This window comes from Haliotis asinina, chromosome 8 (genome assembly GCF_037392515.1).
Source record: "Haliotis asinina isolate JCU_RB_2024 chromosome 8, JCU_Hal_asi_v2, whole genome shotgun sequence".
Taxonomy (NCBI): domain Eukaryota; kingdom Metazoa; phylum Mollusca; class Gastropoda; order Lepetellida; family Haliotidae; genus Haliotis; species Haliotis asinina.
The window spans coordinates 21,586,321-21,601,698 of NC_090287.1; the positions used below are offsets into that span (position 1 = coordinate 21,586,321).

At 42.1% G+C, this 15,378-nt stretch overlaps 1 protein-coding gene across 1 annotated transcript; it reads left to right on the plus strand.

The window, feature by feature from the left end:
- The first annotated feature begins 1,401 nt into the window (after window positions 1-1,401).
- Window positions 1,402-11,457, plus strand: LOC137294272 (uncharacterized). Its single transcript, XM_067825279.1, has 10 exons — window positions 1,402-1,542; window positions 4,379-4,603; window positions 4,816-4,946; window positions 5,420-5,546; window positions 6,251-6,379; window positions 6,857-7,054; window positions 7,423-7,566; window positions 8,202-8,303; window positions 8,873-8,957; window positions 10,053-11,457. The coding sequence occupies exons 1-10, from the start codon at window positions 1,446-1,448 to the stop codon at window positions 11,302-11,304; spliced, it is 2,490 nt and encodes an 829-aa protein (XP_067681380.1). The 5' UTR covers window positions 1,402-1,445; the 3' UTR covers window positions 11,305-11,457.
- Window positions 11,458-15,378: the final 3,921 nt, after the last annotated feature.

Genomic DNA, 15,378 nt, shown 5'->3' on the forward strand with positions numbered 1-15,378 from the left:
ATATGTTAGTGTAGCGTTGACTTGTCAGATTTCCCTCAAACACACACAGCGGGGTCGTTCCTAATAAGGATATCCCTCCCCATACATGGAACTTTGGGCTGTATTTAGGTCGTTGATACAACGGTGCTGATGCAGACTTTGTCCATATTTTCACATTATCGGGATATACCCATATTGAGCTTTCATCAGTAAAAATCACATTTTCCCAGTCAAAGTTTTCATGTGCCAAACACCACTCAACACGCCTGTCTTTATGTTCTTGTTTCATGAGAGGAGAAGGAATTCCAGTCTTTTTCTCCCATCCAAGATCAATCACATTTCTTCTAACTGTAGATTTTGATACAACTGTTGATCCCCTTTCTATCATTTCATACCTGATGTTGGAGATGCTTGCCCTTTGCTTTTTAGACGCTAAAATTCCCAGCCGGACGCGATCTGAGAAGTCCAATTTTCTGGGTCTCCCTGCTCCTTTCTGGTGCCCAAAATCCTTTCCCTCTTTAAAATTCTTCCTAATCCTATACACAGTAGAAAGGGGAGTTCCTGTTCTCTCTGCCAGTGTATTTACATCATCAATTCCTTGATTACACAACTCAAAAATCAACCTTCTTTTATCTTCAGCAGACATTGTTGACAGTGCTGAGGAAAATGACGTCTGCTACAAATTCAGGGGAGGTAACTCTAATTGTACTATACTCAGTAGGCCAAGATGAGTAACCTCCCTTATACCATTACTTAGTTTTAAGTATCAGTGAATCAGTTGAGGTGTTAGGATAGCTCAAAGTAAGAAGAAAAATTCTCAATAATTATGAACCAGACTATATATATATATATTCTGTCACATTTAGTTGAAGTACTGCATGTCTGGGACACATTACGCTGAACTATCTTGTATCGAGGACAAATTACAGAAAAAGTGATAACTAAATGTAACTGGTCCAAATAATGCACCAGATCACGACCACGTGTTCAATATCTGCAGAAAATACACGGACCAGTGACGTATAAATCTTTTTATCTTCCAACATCATGGAGGAGGAAAGGTTTTAGTGGAGGAAAGTTTTGTTGGTTACAAAAATACAACAGTGTCATGGGTCACAGGTATTCTTACGAAACTGAGCGGATCACGCATATCATGCACCCGATGTTTACCCAGGTGAGTGTACCCGGGACCAACCCACGTTTTCATCTTTTCGAACAAACACCTGTCCTCCTTTCAAATACGTTTACACTAGACCTGTAGTCGTCTGTATTGACCGTGTCATTGTAAACACCGGAATACTCATCCCCGATACAAGCAGTCACGTACTACAATGCGCACTACCGTTACAATAAATTTACGTATACAAAACAGGTTCACCGGAGTGGCAACGAATTGCGCACTCTACGTCAAGACTAGTTCCCTGCGTTCAGCCGTGTCCTCAGCACATTTCCTTCCCAGGAACAAGATGGTGAGTGCGAGTATACTCGCCTCCCGCAACAAGTGGGTTGTTGGCCTTATCTTCCTATTTTATGGATGCCACAGAACTCTTGGTGACATATTTTGTAAGTATATTCAGATTATATGACTTTGAATTAACAATTCACGATTTTAACGGAGAAAAAACACATTCATGGTTTAGATACCGTTTTTTATACCAAATAACGGGTCTTTCAGTGATTAAAGTTAATTTAACATTTTAAATGATTGGATGTTTTTAGAATTCCTTAAGGCAAGGGAATGTAGCATTTTGTGTAACTAAGGCAACGACACATCGTCGTGCTGCAAGAACATGCCAGATAGGGGCATTGTCAAAGGCTTATTTTGTATTTTCCCCGTAAGCGTCTATCTAGATACATAAAACTATAATCAATACATATGAATACCTTATAAACACTGCCAGTGTTCACCACGACTGACAAATATCAAACATATACCTTACATATATCTAACAGGAAATCGAATAAACCTTCGTTGATTCTAAACCAATTCACATCAAAAAGATTACCACGAAGTGGTGTTGATACCAACCCTACATTCCAGCCGTATAAACAATGTGACGAGTGGACCGTGTACGGGGACACCAGAAAAACAAGTCTCGGTTTGTCAATAGCTGCTCAGTGGCCACTCTACCCTGACCACCTGGGGCTACTTTCCCTTAAGCAATGGCCTTTGTAACGTGTATTGTTCCGTTCGATTCATAAACGTATAAAATCGCATTCGAGCTCATAAAACGGGAGAGTCACATTCCAACGAAATATCCATAAACCATGTGTTACAGAATAGATTACATATACCGACAAAGGCAGTTATATGTACATGACATGTAAATATGCTCAAAGGCAAATACTGTGACTAGCTGTCCCGGTCTCCTTCAGTGACGTATGCACAGATTACGTATATTTCTGTATGTTACATTTAAAATACAAACGATCATATTATTCGAGACATGTAAATCTATGGAATATCATATATTGTCACTAATAGTGCAATCGACCCCTTCATTTATTAACCGAAAACTCTTATTTCACAATGAGTAACACGGGCACAAAACACGGGGGGGTTGTTAATAGTGGAGGGAGGGGGAGTGCTGGCTGTTGAGAAAAGGTGAATGTCACCTGTTCCTTCATTGTGCTTTAACAGCACCTTTAGTATGAGGATACTTCCTCAACTGTGTCAGAGTGAGGATCAGTTATGCCCTGATCGTGACAGTGTCTCACATTAATCGACATGGCAAATATTGGGCGTTTGTGTATCGGAAATGTGCACCTGAAAAAATACCTTGTTGAGATACGCATGAATTTTATCGCAACGGCCCAAATATGAAATCTCTTTCTACTTCCAAATGTGATCCTACTTTCCCTTCTGCAGTAGTTAAGTAGTTAGTGCTGGTAAGTTAGTCCAGCTGTAACAGTTTAGTGACAACAGACGAGGGAGGCTGGGGGAGGGAGACAAGGAGGATGCTGACTATTTATATGTGACGTAAATGGCGGAGGTGTGTACTTAAGGCCAGTCTCTGGTGAAGCGCATAGAACTCTCAACTTTAAATGTCGATGAGAGGTCGGTACAATATTTCATCAAATCTTCAAAAACAAACTAGGAAATACTACTATCCTAAGTTTCCGCCTCAGTAGAGCACAGATCTCCGGACAATATAGGGTGTGTTAATGAAAGACTCATGAACTCATTCACTTAGACAGTCACGGAGCCTGTTATCATTTTAAGGTGGTTTGCTGAAGTGATCTATCAGCAGAGCGTGTTTCTTTACGCTTGATGTTTCTGTAGATGCAACATGTGCTCCGTGGAAAAAAATAAACTGTTGATGCAACGCATTCTCTGTGGATGCAGCACACGCTCTGTGGATGCAACACAGGCTGTGCAGATGCAAACTAGACTCGACGGATGCAACATAGACTCTGTGGATTCAACATGGGCTCTATGGGTGCAGCAATGACTCTGGATGTAAAGTAAGTTCTGTGGTGATGCAACATATGATTTGTCGCTTCAACACAGGCTCTATGAATGCAAATATACTTTGTGGACGCAGCATATGCTCTGCTTGTGGCTGCTAAACAGGCTCTATGGACACAAAATATGCTCTGTGGATGCCACACATGCTCTATGGATGCAACATAGATTCTGTAGATGTAACATGTGGATGCAAAATAGATTCTGTGATGCAAAATATGCTTTGCAGATGTCACAGGCTCTATGGAAATGCAACATAGTCCAAAACAGACTGTGTATGCTACGACGCAGTTTTATACGATATCTATATACTATAAATAACATTCCAAAATATGCCGCGAAGATCGTAGTTTAGGGATGCTAACAAAGTGTTAATGTATACGATTTGAAGGCAACGATGACATCATATAGACATAAATGATATAACGACATATGTTAACGTAAGCATATTCGGTGTTAATGCATGTTAACTGGACGTTATATCTAATGGATAGACAAAGGACCACATGGATGGGTTTCTCGCTAAGACTCGTGATAACGTGAGAAAGAATACTAGTTCAAAGATGAGATAATGTATATTTTGAAAAGTATATGCCCAAACCCCGTATTGTTGGTCGTTGGTGTCTCAGCGTGGTTGAGTGAATGTCCTGCTCGACAGTGTCGATCACTGGTTTTTCATAATCCTTAGCTATGTAGATGACATTTTGCTGACTACAGCAAACAAATAGACAAACCAACAAAATATCGCGGCAAGGGTTTGCCGAATAGCATGAAATAACGGTTCTGCAGGATACCTCGATTACGTTAACAGGTCCAGGTGTATTTGTTCAAAAGCTGGATTAGGTAGAAAAAAGAAACCTGAAACCTGTGTAAACTAGGTATATGATATCACATATTAAAAAATCAGTCTTAAATCCCTGCATTTTCATACAGCAATATGGCATGACAGAGATCCAGAGGATGAAAGACGCTTCAGAACAGAATACCAAATTCTGAACACCTCCAACTGGTGGGGTGCAGGACAGGGTTGTAAGGAGTTTGGAGGTCAGCTGTACGCCCCCGGGTCAGAAAGCATCCCCCAAGACGTGATGGATACTCTGGATGAAGACGAATTCTACTGGGTTGGAGCCGTGAAGAATTCCAAATGGATATGGACGTGTGAGCAATAACAATCCTTACAGTTTGTTTGTTTGTTGTTTAGCACCGCACTCAGCAACGTTACCGTTATATATGGCAGCGGTCTCTAAATAGTCTAATGCTGACAAACCCATGATCATCAGCAGCATCATGACTGCAGCGGATCCTGCATGATTAGGGGGACGCAACTCATGTCAATGTTTTATAACAATATCAGTTTATATCTGTTACAGCCGACGGCTCCCCTTTGTACACCTATGTCGGCTACAAGCCTACTCCTAAGATGAAGAAAACTCATATCCATGGAAACTCAGCCTTCCAGTGTCACTTGGAGTGTGCCGAGGACAGCGTTGTCGGTTTGAGAGTAAGTGACTTCATGACATAAAAAATGAGACTGATATAAAGCCTTGTGGAAATGGGTGCATTCACTGCTAAAGAGAGTCGATGAATATGCAAGAATCAATTATCCCAAAGTATCACAGCACTTTTTTGTGTAATGGGTGAGTGATTATGACCCTACACCCATTTTGGCAACGTTCTAGCAATAGCATGGCGGTGAACAACAGAAACTGGCTTCACACATTGTATCCATGTGGGGAATCGATCCCAATTCTTCGGAGTGACGAGCGAACGCCTTAGCCACTGGCTTACCGAAATGGTTAGAGGAAGGATGTACAAAAGCAATTCTGCAGTAAATTGCTGTAACACAAAGGTTTCCAAATTTGAACTATAAAGGTTTTCCAAATGTTTCCATTGTGTCTCTGAAGCATCACGTCTTGTAGAGTTAATAGATAAAGGAAACCGTTGTTAACAATGAACATCTGCGTTCTCTATCAGGGTGAGGAGTGTTACTGCCTGTCGCCGTCAGTCCAAGCAGCCTCCACAAACGCTTCTCAAATCAGATGTGCTGGCAACTTTGATCAGTCATGCGGAAATGAAGGCGGGATATCACTTTATACCATAGGTAAGCTTACTGGGACGATCGTACACTGCACCAGGTGGATTAAACGCAAATGAAAGCACATATAAATACATTGGTGGAAAAAATATAGTATTACGGTATTCAAAGTGAAACATTAAACTATAACCACATCATGCTTAGAACAATAACGATATCTGGATGACATTGAAAGGCATATAGACATTATGTTTTGGGCTTATGCTTTGGCTACCGACATCTATGAAACACTAAAACACAATTGGAAATTATTAATCTTGGAACACGCGCCACATAAGGCATGGTGAGGCCAGTCCTGACATTATTTGCAGACAGTCAGAGACATATACTGAATGTGCCATTTCATTTGTCAACATTTCACTTTTCTCGTGCTGCTCTACTCACTGGTACCCATCTTCATTTAGTTGATCACTGGATTGTCTGGTCCAGACTCGATAATTTACAGATCACCGCCATACAGCTGGATTATTGACTAGCGCGATGAAAAACTAAACTCTTTCACTTATTCACTCATTACTCTTCTTAACAAAAAGATTGTAAGTGGTGGTTGCAGAGCATTTTTCTTGTTTCGTACACACCACGTGACATCGCTGATCCATTTTATGTAGCTTACATCTTACATACTATAGTGCAATTACGTCACACTGCATCTGCTTCAACCTATATTCGAGAACGTCTATTTCCTAGCGTTACCCTTTTGAAATTATCAGTTTTAGATCACGCTGATATATCCCTAAACGCTGATGGCGAATGTGGTTATGCAGAGAAGGAACGGAAAGGGTACATCAGCTTGCATCAAGCCAAGAACTGTGAAAGTGAGAAGTCTCTTGCTGGACAAGGTGAGGGGATATTTTGGAATCGCACGAGGTTGTTCTACATTCCAGATAAAGGACGGTTGCCTATCAAGAATCGAGTCTTTTAGACAGACCCGCTGTTAGTCATATGGTGACTGAAGGATAGGCATCCAACGCCTACAAACTGAACGATTTTAAAGGTTTTCACTTTTTGCGTCTTATTCTGTTGTCAAGGGCTTAACGGAAAGGCTTGTCCAGCGGTCAGTACACTGTACCTGAGTGAGGTCCATGGTAAAATGTTCTATTTGTACAGTCAAACACACAATCACTAAATAATTCATTCGCTCACCCATACATGAAGACACATGCAATAAAAGTGAATCAGTATAGAACGCGACTTTAGAAAACATTTCTTCACTCATGACCTCCGAGATGGTCGTGAATTTCACTGTACCTGGTGCATGTTTAGTTCTTTGACAGATCTAGGGCAAAAGTCATAGGAGGTTACTCTTTTACCAACAGAACCGCTGAAGGATAGTACACGTTGCCGGGGAACCGTCTGCATTAATAATGACAAAAAGACCTGGGATGAAGCCAACAGAACACGACCTTTGCTGAAGGTGAACAACAGTAACAGGCCTGATCTGTATAACGCAATGTATCGTCGGCGGAGCTATTGGGTTGGTCTGAGGAGAACGTACTTCTGGAAATGGATAAATGGTAACCTTGCTAAATGAACTTTGTTTTAGTCCTTTACTTCAAAGGTGATGGGATATGAATGTTACCTGTTAACTGAAGTAAGAAAGGTTTGACGAAAGTTAGTTGCGCAAACAAAAGTATAACCTTTACAACCATATCATTACCAAATGTACCATTATTTTAATTATCAATTAAACAAAATTGATTAAATGATGATAAGGAAATTATTGAATAGGATACATGTCAAGGGATTTAAACAGCAGTTAAGGCCCGGATTCAGTTTTGTAAAGAAACATTTTAAACTTTTGAATTTGAAAATATGAAATATACGATTGCTGTAAATCAGTTTCCATCCCATCTGCTGTTAACAGTATATATTTCTGTCACAGGGCAGGACGTGAGCGTTCATTACGACGGCAAGGACCTGTCTGAAGCCTGCCTTACTGTACGGAAACTGGGAGACGAGTTATCTCCCCTTGTTAGATTCACGTGGCTCCCCTGTGATGAAGAACTGTTATCTCTGTGTGAAACGGGTGGGTTTTCCCTTACCTGTATTCTTTGTACCGACAGTAACTATGTCTGGTTTCCACTGCTTTTCCATCCGACAAAGAATTATCATGTAGCTGTTAATCCTGTATGTTGTCCCGACAACGCGGGTGTTGATAATCAGGTTCGTTATGTCGATCCCTTGTGCTCATAATCAGTCACCTATTTTAGCGTTACCTGTATTCCATGTAGTAATGGTAAAGTATCTGTCTGTTACGTTTCTCTATTATATCCTCGGTCCCCGTGAACACATACGCGTCTTGGCAACTGACAACACATACCTATCACATACCATAACATGATATAGAAGAAGCGTGTGTATACACCCTGAGACGTATTCACCCTTGTATCTCATACACGAAGGTAGATAAGGATTTTCATGAGTAATAAATTGCTCGGACTCGATCTGAACTTTTGCTGGCATTTGGAAATGTTAAAACGTGAATGTGTATGTCTTATAACCTTGAATCCATATAATGTGGGGTTTTGGTTACTGGACAATTTCACATGATCGGAGGTATCATATTCATATCTCGGTGCATGTCTAAGCATGTCAGGTTTTAAAGATTCTAACAGTTTTCTCAAGTAAACGAGTGACAATTCTGTTGCCTTTTACATTAAGTGAAAATGGAGACCACGTATGTGCCTGAACCACCCCCGGACACTGCTCAACCGCCGACATCGACGGGCACCAACCAGACCGAGCTCTACGAACCGATCACAGGTGAAGAAAGCTGTTTTGAAATGAGTATCCGTCATATGGCGTGTTGTGTAGGTGTGAGGTGTGTGTTGGGTGGGTTAATCAGAAATGATACAGGTAAGAAATATTTTCTGCTTTGGGAAAATCGGAAAGTACAATCACTGTGCTGACCCACCAAGATGCGGAATCAGACTAAATAGGGAATTTGATTACTTCCTTTGGTGCGCGGTTGACTCCACGCTGACATAGCCTGCGCTTTTGAAGACTGGACCCCCACTTAGTACACAGGGGGTGGTGGGGTACGGGTTGGGGGTGGTTAGATTGTGATGCCAGATGACAGAACAACGGTCGAGAAATACTCGAATCAGTTCTGTCTTTTCCTTCACATCGTTTTTCCTAATACAACTGCTTGAAGAGATTATTGAAATTATATGATTTATGTGTGTGCCCGTGAGTGCGTGCGTACGTGCGTGCCTGCGTGTGTCTGTACTAGTCTTAACGTGGTCGTACAACTGAAACACATTTTAATGTGTCAAAGACGACTTATCTTTGCACCATGATGGCCTATGCTTGAATAGTTTTCGTCACTGCAGGCAATGCTGGGGTCTATATTGGAGCTGCCGTGGGCTGTGTTGCCGCTGTGATTTGCTGTATAGTTTTGGTACTATTTCTAAGATGGTAAGTCCCTTGGAGCTGAGCATTTTGTTGTACTGGGTACTACTCAAGTGATCAGCTGGGTACCTATCAATATTCTCACTTTTGGGTCTGACACTTCACCGGAAGGCACTTAGGCTACGTGTCTGTAATACTTCATTCACCACGAATCCCTTTATCGAAACTGGAGAGAAGTCTGGTATACAGAATATCAGTTTATTACATTGTCTCCTGGAGTTTCCGTTCTCCGTGAGGTTGAAACCTGGCACTATGTTTCTTCATCTATTGTTCATGGAGTAATGAAGCATTGCTTAACTGTAATGTGCTTTTGTAGCATTTTCGTTACTTATGAGTACTGGTCAAAACTTTAATATGTGATTTGACTTGGTCTGCTCCAATCGTTCATGTTTCTACAAAAACACACAATCATTTACAATTTCCTTCTTGCAAATTATATCAGTTTGACATTCTAATTACAGTTTTGAAAAATTGAAAATATACTCTTCCTCCCGGACCCGTGAAGGTCCCGGGATAGAATAGGCCTTCAGCAACCCATGCTTACCATAAAAGGTGACTATGCTTGTCGTAAGAGGCGACTAACAGGATCGGGTGGTCAGACTAGCTGACTTGGTTGACACATGTCATCGGATCCAATTGCGCAGATCGATGCTCATGTTGTTGATCACTGGATTGTCTGGTCCAGACTCGATTATTTACAGACCGTCGCCATATAGCTGGAATATTGCTGAGTGCGACGTAAAACTACACTCACTCACTCACTCTTCCTCCCGAGTGAATGGACTTTCTAACTCAAGGATAAAGCATGAACGCATAACGGACGTGGTTGATATGGGACATCGATTTCTCGTGTGAAGGTGTCCGGTGAAACGCGATAGTACCGATAAACCGAGTAAATATATATATTCTCATCTCGAAGGGATAAAAATAGGTTATCGCACTTTTGTGTTTGGGGATGATTAACATCCTGATACTTACTGTTTTACTGTATGAGGACCAGTTTGGAAATACCTTTGTCCCTCTGCCCACAGGCATTTATAATCCAGTGAACGTTCCGTTTCTTCTTATAAAGGTCATGCATCTCTGTGTTGTTGGTTTTAGGAAGAAGAAGTTCTGTTTTGTGGAAAAATCAGACATACAAACAGATGTCATCAGCAACCCCACTGCAGAAAGCACAACCTACTCTCTAGCCACATCCACTGACTCCTACTACTCTATGCCCAACCCTCCCGCCGGTCAGTTACCCGACCCTTCTCTGGCGAAGTCCATTCACGACCAAAAATCTTCAGACCCTTACTGCTCTACTCTTGCTGTACAAGAGAAACCGTCTCCTCCCACGGCCGTCGTCATGCCATACCGACGATCAGATCAGGTGCTCTATGTGAACTCTTCAGAGACGGCAAAGGAAGGAGTATACAATAAGCTGTCTGATACTGAAAAGCTGAACTCTGAAAGTACTGGAAATGTGTACAATCATACTTCGGGTTTACTGAAACATAGTTATAAGGGGGAGTATGACTCCGTTAAGGCAGTTGGTGGTAAAAATGAGGGCACGCAAGGCCATCTGCATCTTGGTCCACAAGCAGCGGATGAAGATGATGGAATATATACCATTCCTGACGACGCTGAGCATCAAAGAACAGATGACGATTACGACAAAGCGAATATTATGCATTGTAATTTGGCTTATACCGGAAGTAAAACAAGCCCGACATCTGTTACCAATTCCAAACGTCTTGTGGAACCTGCACCTGACTCTCAAGCATGTACACCGGTTCCGAGTGTTCCTGAAGGAAGTGATGACGATTTTTATGAAATACCCATTGGAGGCGAATACGACATCGCAGACTGTAACCAAACTATCTCCTTAAGTATCCCTAGAAGGGTTTCTCCAATTACTTCGTTGTATAGTATTGCAAACATTGTAACACATTCTGGTGAGAGACGTACGGTCCCAGATGTAGACCCTGGGAGGCGCCTGGGAACTGGCAATGATTCTAAAGTAGCAAACCCGGGTACGTCCATTACCATCAGTAACGTCGACGAAACAGATATTTATGAATGTATTGACGATAACAGCCCTGTACAGACTAGCCAAGATGAGGATGATAACGGTGCTAGTGAAGGTGGTGTCTCTGCATGTCATGACCAGTTAGAAGCAGATGCATACTGTGTTGAGGATATGTACAAGGAGGATGAAGAACATATGTATGGTAATATCGAATCCGATGGTCTTGAACAAAATGGTCACTGCTACTACAATATAGCCGGCGACACCAACGCCATGTCAACACAACCGTCTACGCATTGCAACAATGACGACAATGTCTATTCTCTGGCTACCCATGCATAGCTCGGACCCGCCTTTGTGTGTCTGTGTGATATAGACGCTAATGAATTGGTAATGTCAACGCCGATATTTCCTCTGTCACGATAGTAACTTTAATAACTGTCTTCATAGCAGAAACATATATTTGTCATCTACCCCGCATATTGAGCTTGTGGGACAAACAGCATAGACTGTAGAAAGGAGTCATTGTTCTTTGGACAATGACCCAGTCAGTGGTTCAATCTGTCATATTATCACTTTTACATCACATGCCCATCATTTATATCAGACTTGCAACATCATGTATAAGGAAACTATTGTTAGATTGTTTTATTTGTTTGTTTATTAGAAACCATTAACAGTTGATGTTTATGTGAATGTCTTTGAATATAAGATAAATAAATTCATACATTTCGTTCCAAACAATACCTTTTGGCAAATATAGACGTTCTATTTTTTCAATACGACATGTTACAGTTATATGACGGGGGTGTAGAAGAGAATATAAAGCAGTTGTTCCCAGTATGAGCAGCGATCCACCTAGGGCATGGTGGTACGCCATCTGTCACAACATTGTAACATCTACATCCACACCAGGGAGAGGTGGAATACAATCAGTCACAACACTGTAACATCTACATCCACATCAGGGAGAGGTGGAATACAATCAGTCACAACATTGTAACATCTACATCCACACCAGTGAGAGGTGGAATACAATCAGTCACAACATTGTAACATCTACATCCACACCAGTGAGAGGTGGAATACAATCAGTCAGAACACTGTAACATCTACATCCACACCAGTGAGAGGTGGAATACAATCAGTCACAACATTGTAACATCTACATCCACACCAGGGAGAGGTGGAATACAATCAGTCACAACATTGTAACATCTACATCCACACCAGTGAGAGGTGGAATACAATCAGTCACAACATTGTAACATCTACATCCACATCAGGGAGAGGTGGAATACAATCAGTCAGAACACTGTAACATCTACATCCACACCAGTGAGAGGTGGAATACAATCAGTCACAACATTGTAACATCTACATCCACACCAGTGAGAGGTGGAATACAATCAGTCAGAACACTGTAACATCTACATCCACACCAGTGAGAGGTGGAATACAATCAGTCAGAACACTGTAACATCTACATCCACACCAGTGAGAGGTGGCACATAATCTGTCATAACGTTGTAACATCTACATCCACACCAGTGAGAGGTGGCACACAATCAGTCACAACACTGTAACATCTACATCCACACCAGTGAGAGGTGGCACACAATCAGTCACAACGTTGTAACATCTACATCCACACCAGGGCGTGGTGGCACACAATCAGTCACAACACTGTAACATCTACATCCACACCAGTGAGAGGTGGCATACAATCAGTCACAACATTGTAACATCTACATCCACACCAGTGAGAGGTGGCACATAATCTGTCACAACGTTGTAACATCTACATCCACACCAGTGAGAGGTGGCACACAATCAGTCAGAACACTGTAACATCTACATCCACACCAGTGAGAGGTGGAATACAATCAGTCACAACGCTGTAACATCTACATCCACTCCAGTGAGAGGTGGCACACAATCAGTCAGAACACTGGAGCACCTAGATCCACTCCAGTGAGAGGTGGCATACAATCAGTCAGAACACTGGAGCACCTAGATCCACTCCAGTGAGAGGTGGCATACAATCAGTCATAACACTGGAGCACCTAGATCCACTCCAGTGAGAGGTGGTATACAATCAGTCAGAACACTGGAGCACCTAGATCCACTCCAGTGAGAGGTGGCATACAATCAGTCAGAACACTGGAGCACCTAGATCCACTCCAGTGAGAGGTGGCATACAATCAGTCAGAACACTGGAGCACCTAGATCCACTCCAGTGAGAGGTCGTATACAATCAGTCAGAACACTGGAGCACCTAGATCCACTCCAGTGAGAGGTGGCATACAATCAGTCAGAACACTGGAGCACCTAGATCCACTCCAGTGAGAGGTGGCATACAATCAGTCAGAACACTGGAGCACCTAGATCCACTCCAGTGAGAGGTGGCATACAATCAGTCATAACACTGGAGCACCTAGATCCACTCCAGTGAGAGGTGGTATACAATCAGTCAGAACACTGGAGCACCTAGATCCACTCCAGTGAGAGGTGGCATACAATCAGTCAGAACACTGGAGCACCTAGATCCACTCCAGTGAGAGGTGGCATACAATCAGTCATAAGACTGGAGCACCTAGATTCACTCCAGTGAGAGGTGGTATACAATCAGTCAGAACACTGGAGCACCTAGATCCAATCCTATATGGATTTGGAGAAATGTTTTCCGTTAACCGTAAGAAGTAAAGAAAAATTCAACGATCTCCATATCCAGAGTTCAAACAAGGATAAACGTCATGAGTATTACTGTTGTGTTTGTAGCAACTGATTAAGACAACTGGGAGATACGAGGGTATATCAAAAAGTTTTGAGCCTCTCCCTGCAAAAGCAAGATTTTGGAATTCATACTGCTTTATTTTTCAATATAGTCCCCTTCCAACTTCACACACTTCTCCCATCTGTTTTGCCAATTGCTAATTCCTAATCTGAAGAAATCCACATCTTGGTCCCATAAAAAACCCTCCACAGCATCGATAAGCTCATCATCGTCCTGAAATGTCTGGCCCCGGGATGTGTTTTTCAGTCGAGGAAAGAGGTGGAAGTCGCTAGGGGCTAGGTCTGGTGAATAGGGAGGGTGAGGTTAAATTTCGTACTCGCACTCGCGCGCAGTTTCCATTGCAGCTCGACTGGTGTGGACTGGCGCATTGTCCTGGTGAAGAAGAATCCCTCGCCGGATCTTTCCTCGCCTCTTCTCTTTAATGGACTGACGTGCCTGCTTCAGAAGGTTAGCATAGTACTCTCCATTCTTTGTGGCAAGTAGTCGATGTGGATAACACATTTACTGTCCCCAAAAATAGTTGTCATAACCTTCTTTGGGGACCTGGTCGATTTGAACTTCTTTGTCACTTGGAGAGGTGACATGTTTCCATTCCATTGACTCCTGCTTGCTCTCAGGGTCATAATGATGAAGTCAGGTTTCATCACAGGTTACATTTCTAAAGTGAAAGCTTCTGGGTGTGCATGGTAACGAGTCAACTAATGTTGACCCGAGAAAGCTTCATGTCATCAGAAAGCATTCTTGGGACCCATCACTCACCTTGGACATGTGGAGATTGAACATCCCAGGGATACTGCACAGTGTCAATGTTTGCTTGGATGGTACTTGTTGAGGGTCGTCCTGGACGGGGGTCATCATCTAAGCTCTCTGTTCCTCGCTGAAACTCTTTCACCCAACGTTTGATGGTTGCAGCAGAAGGACAAGACTCCTTGTAAACAGCAGTGAGTCGCTCTTCAATCTGCTTGGCCGTGTTGCCCTCCAGGACAGGAAACTTTATTACTGCTCTATATTCAACCCTGTCCATTTTTCACATTCACTAGGGGGTATATCTCTTCTACAAGGCACTGCCATTGAAGAAATACATCCAGCTATGTGATCCTACCGGGAACATGTAGCTAGGACACTAATATACGTTAGGTGCCCTACCCATTACTATTTGTCAGGTATAAATGTGCAAGGCTCAAAACTTTTTGATATCCACTCGTATGTGATAAAACGTATGTCATTACAAATCCCGGTATATTAAACGTATAAGTTGTTGATACAAATCTGATTTACAGCAATTAAGGACTACAATAACAGTCCCGTCAATCACCTTGCTATTAGAACAATGATTCGTAATCCGGACGTAGCTGGATTCTCATTCATGTGCTAAAACGATTCGTTTTGCATTCAATCTTGTTGAAAACAATACATGTAATAAAACAATCGCGACAGTATGAAATTTATTTCCAATCAGTCGGAATCTGTGTAAGATAAATTAGTAACGTCATTATTGATAATACGCCTCTCTGTATGTCCACAGTCTACACTCATTGTGTATGTGCGCAGATACGGATGTAACACCGGATACATTCCAAACGAGCCTGATTCATATCCAGCGAGACCCATTGGATTCC

Coding starts and splice junctions, on each gene's coding strand:
- LOC137294272 (XM_067825279.1), top strand. CDS start 1,446: ATGGTGAGTGCGAGTATACTCGCCTCCCGCAACAAGTGGGTTGTTGGC. Junction 5,547..6,250: donor GATATCACTTTATACCATAG/GTAAGCTTACTG, acceptor TGAAATTATCAG/TTTTAGATCACGCTGATATA. Junction 8,304..8,872: donor GCTCTACGAACCGATCACAG/GTGAAGAAAGCT, acceptor TCGTCACTGCAG/GCAATGCTGGGGTCTATATT.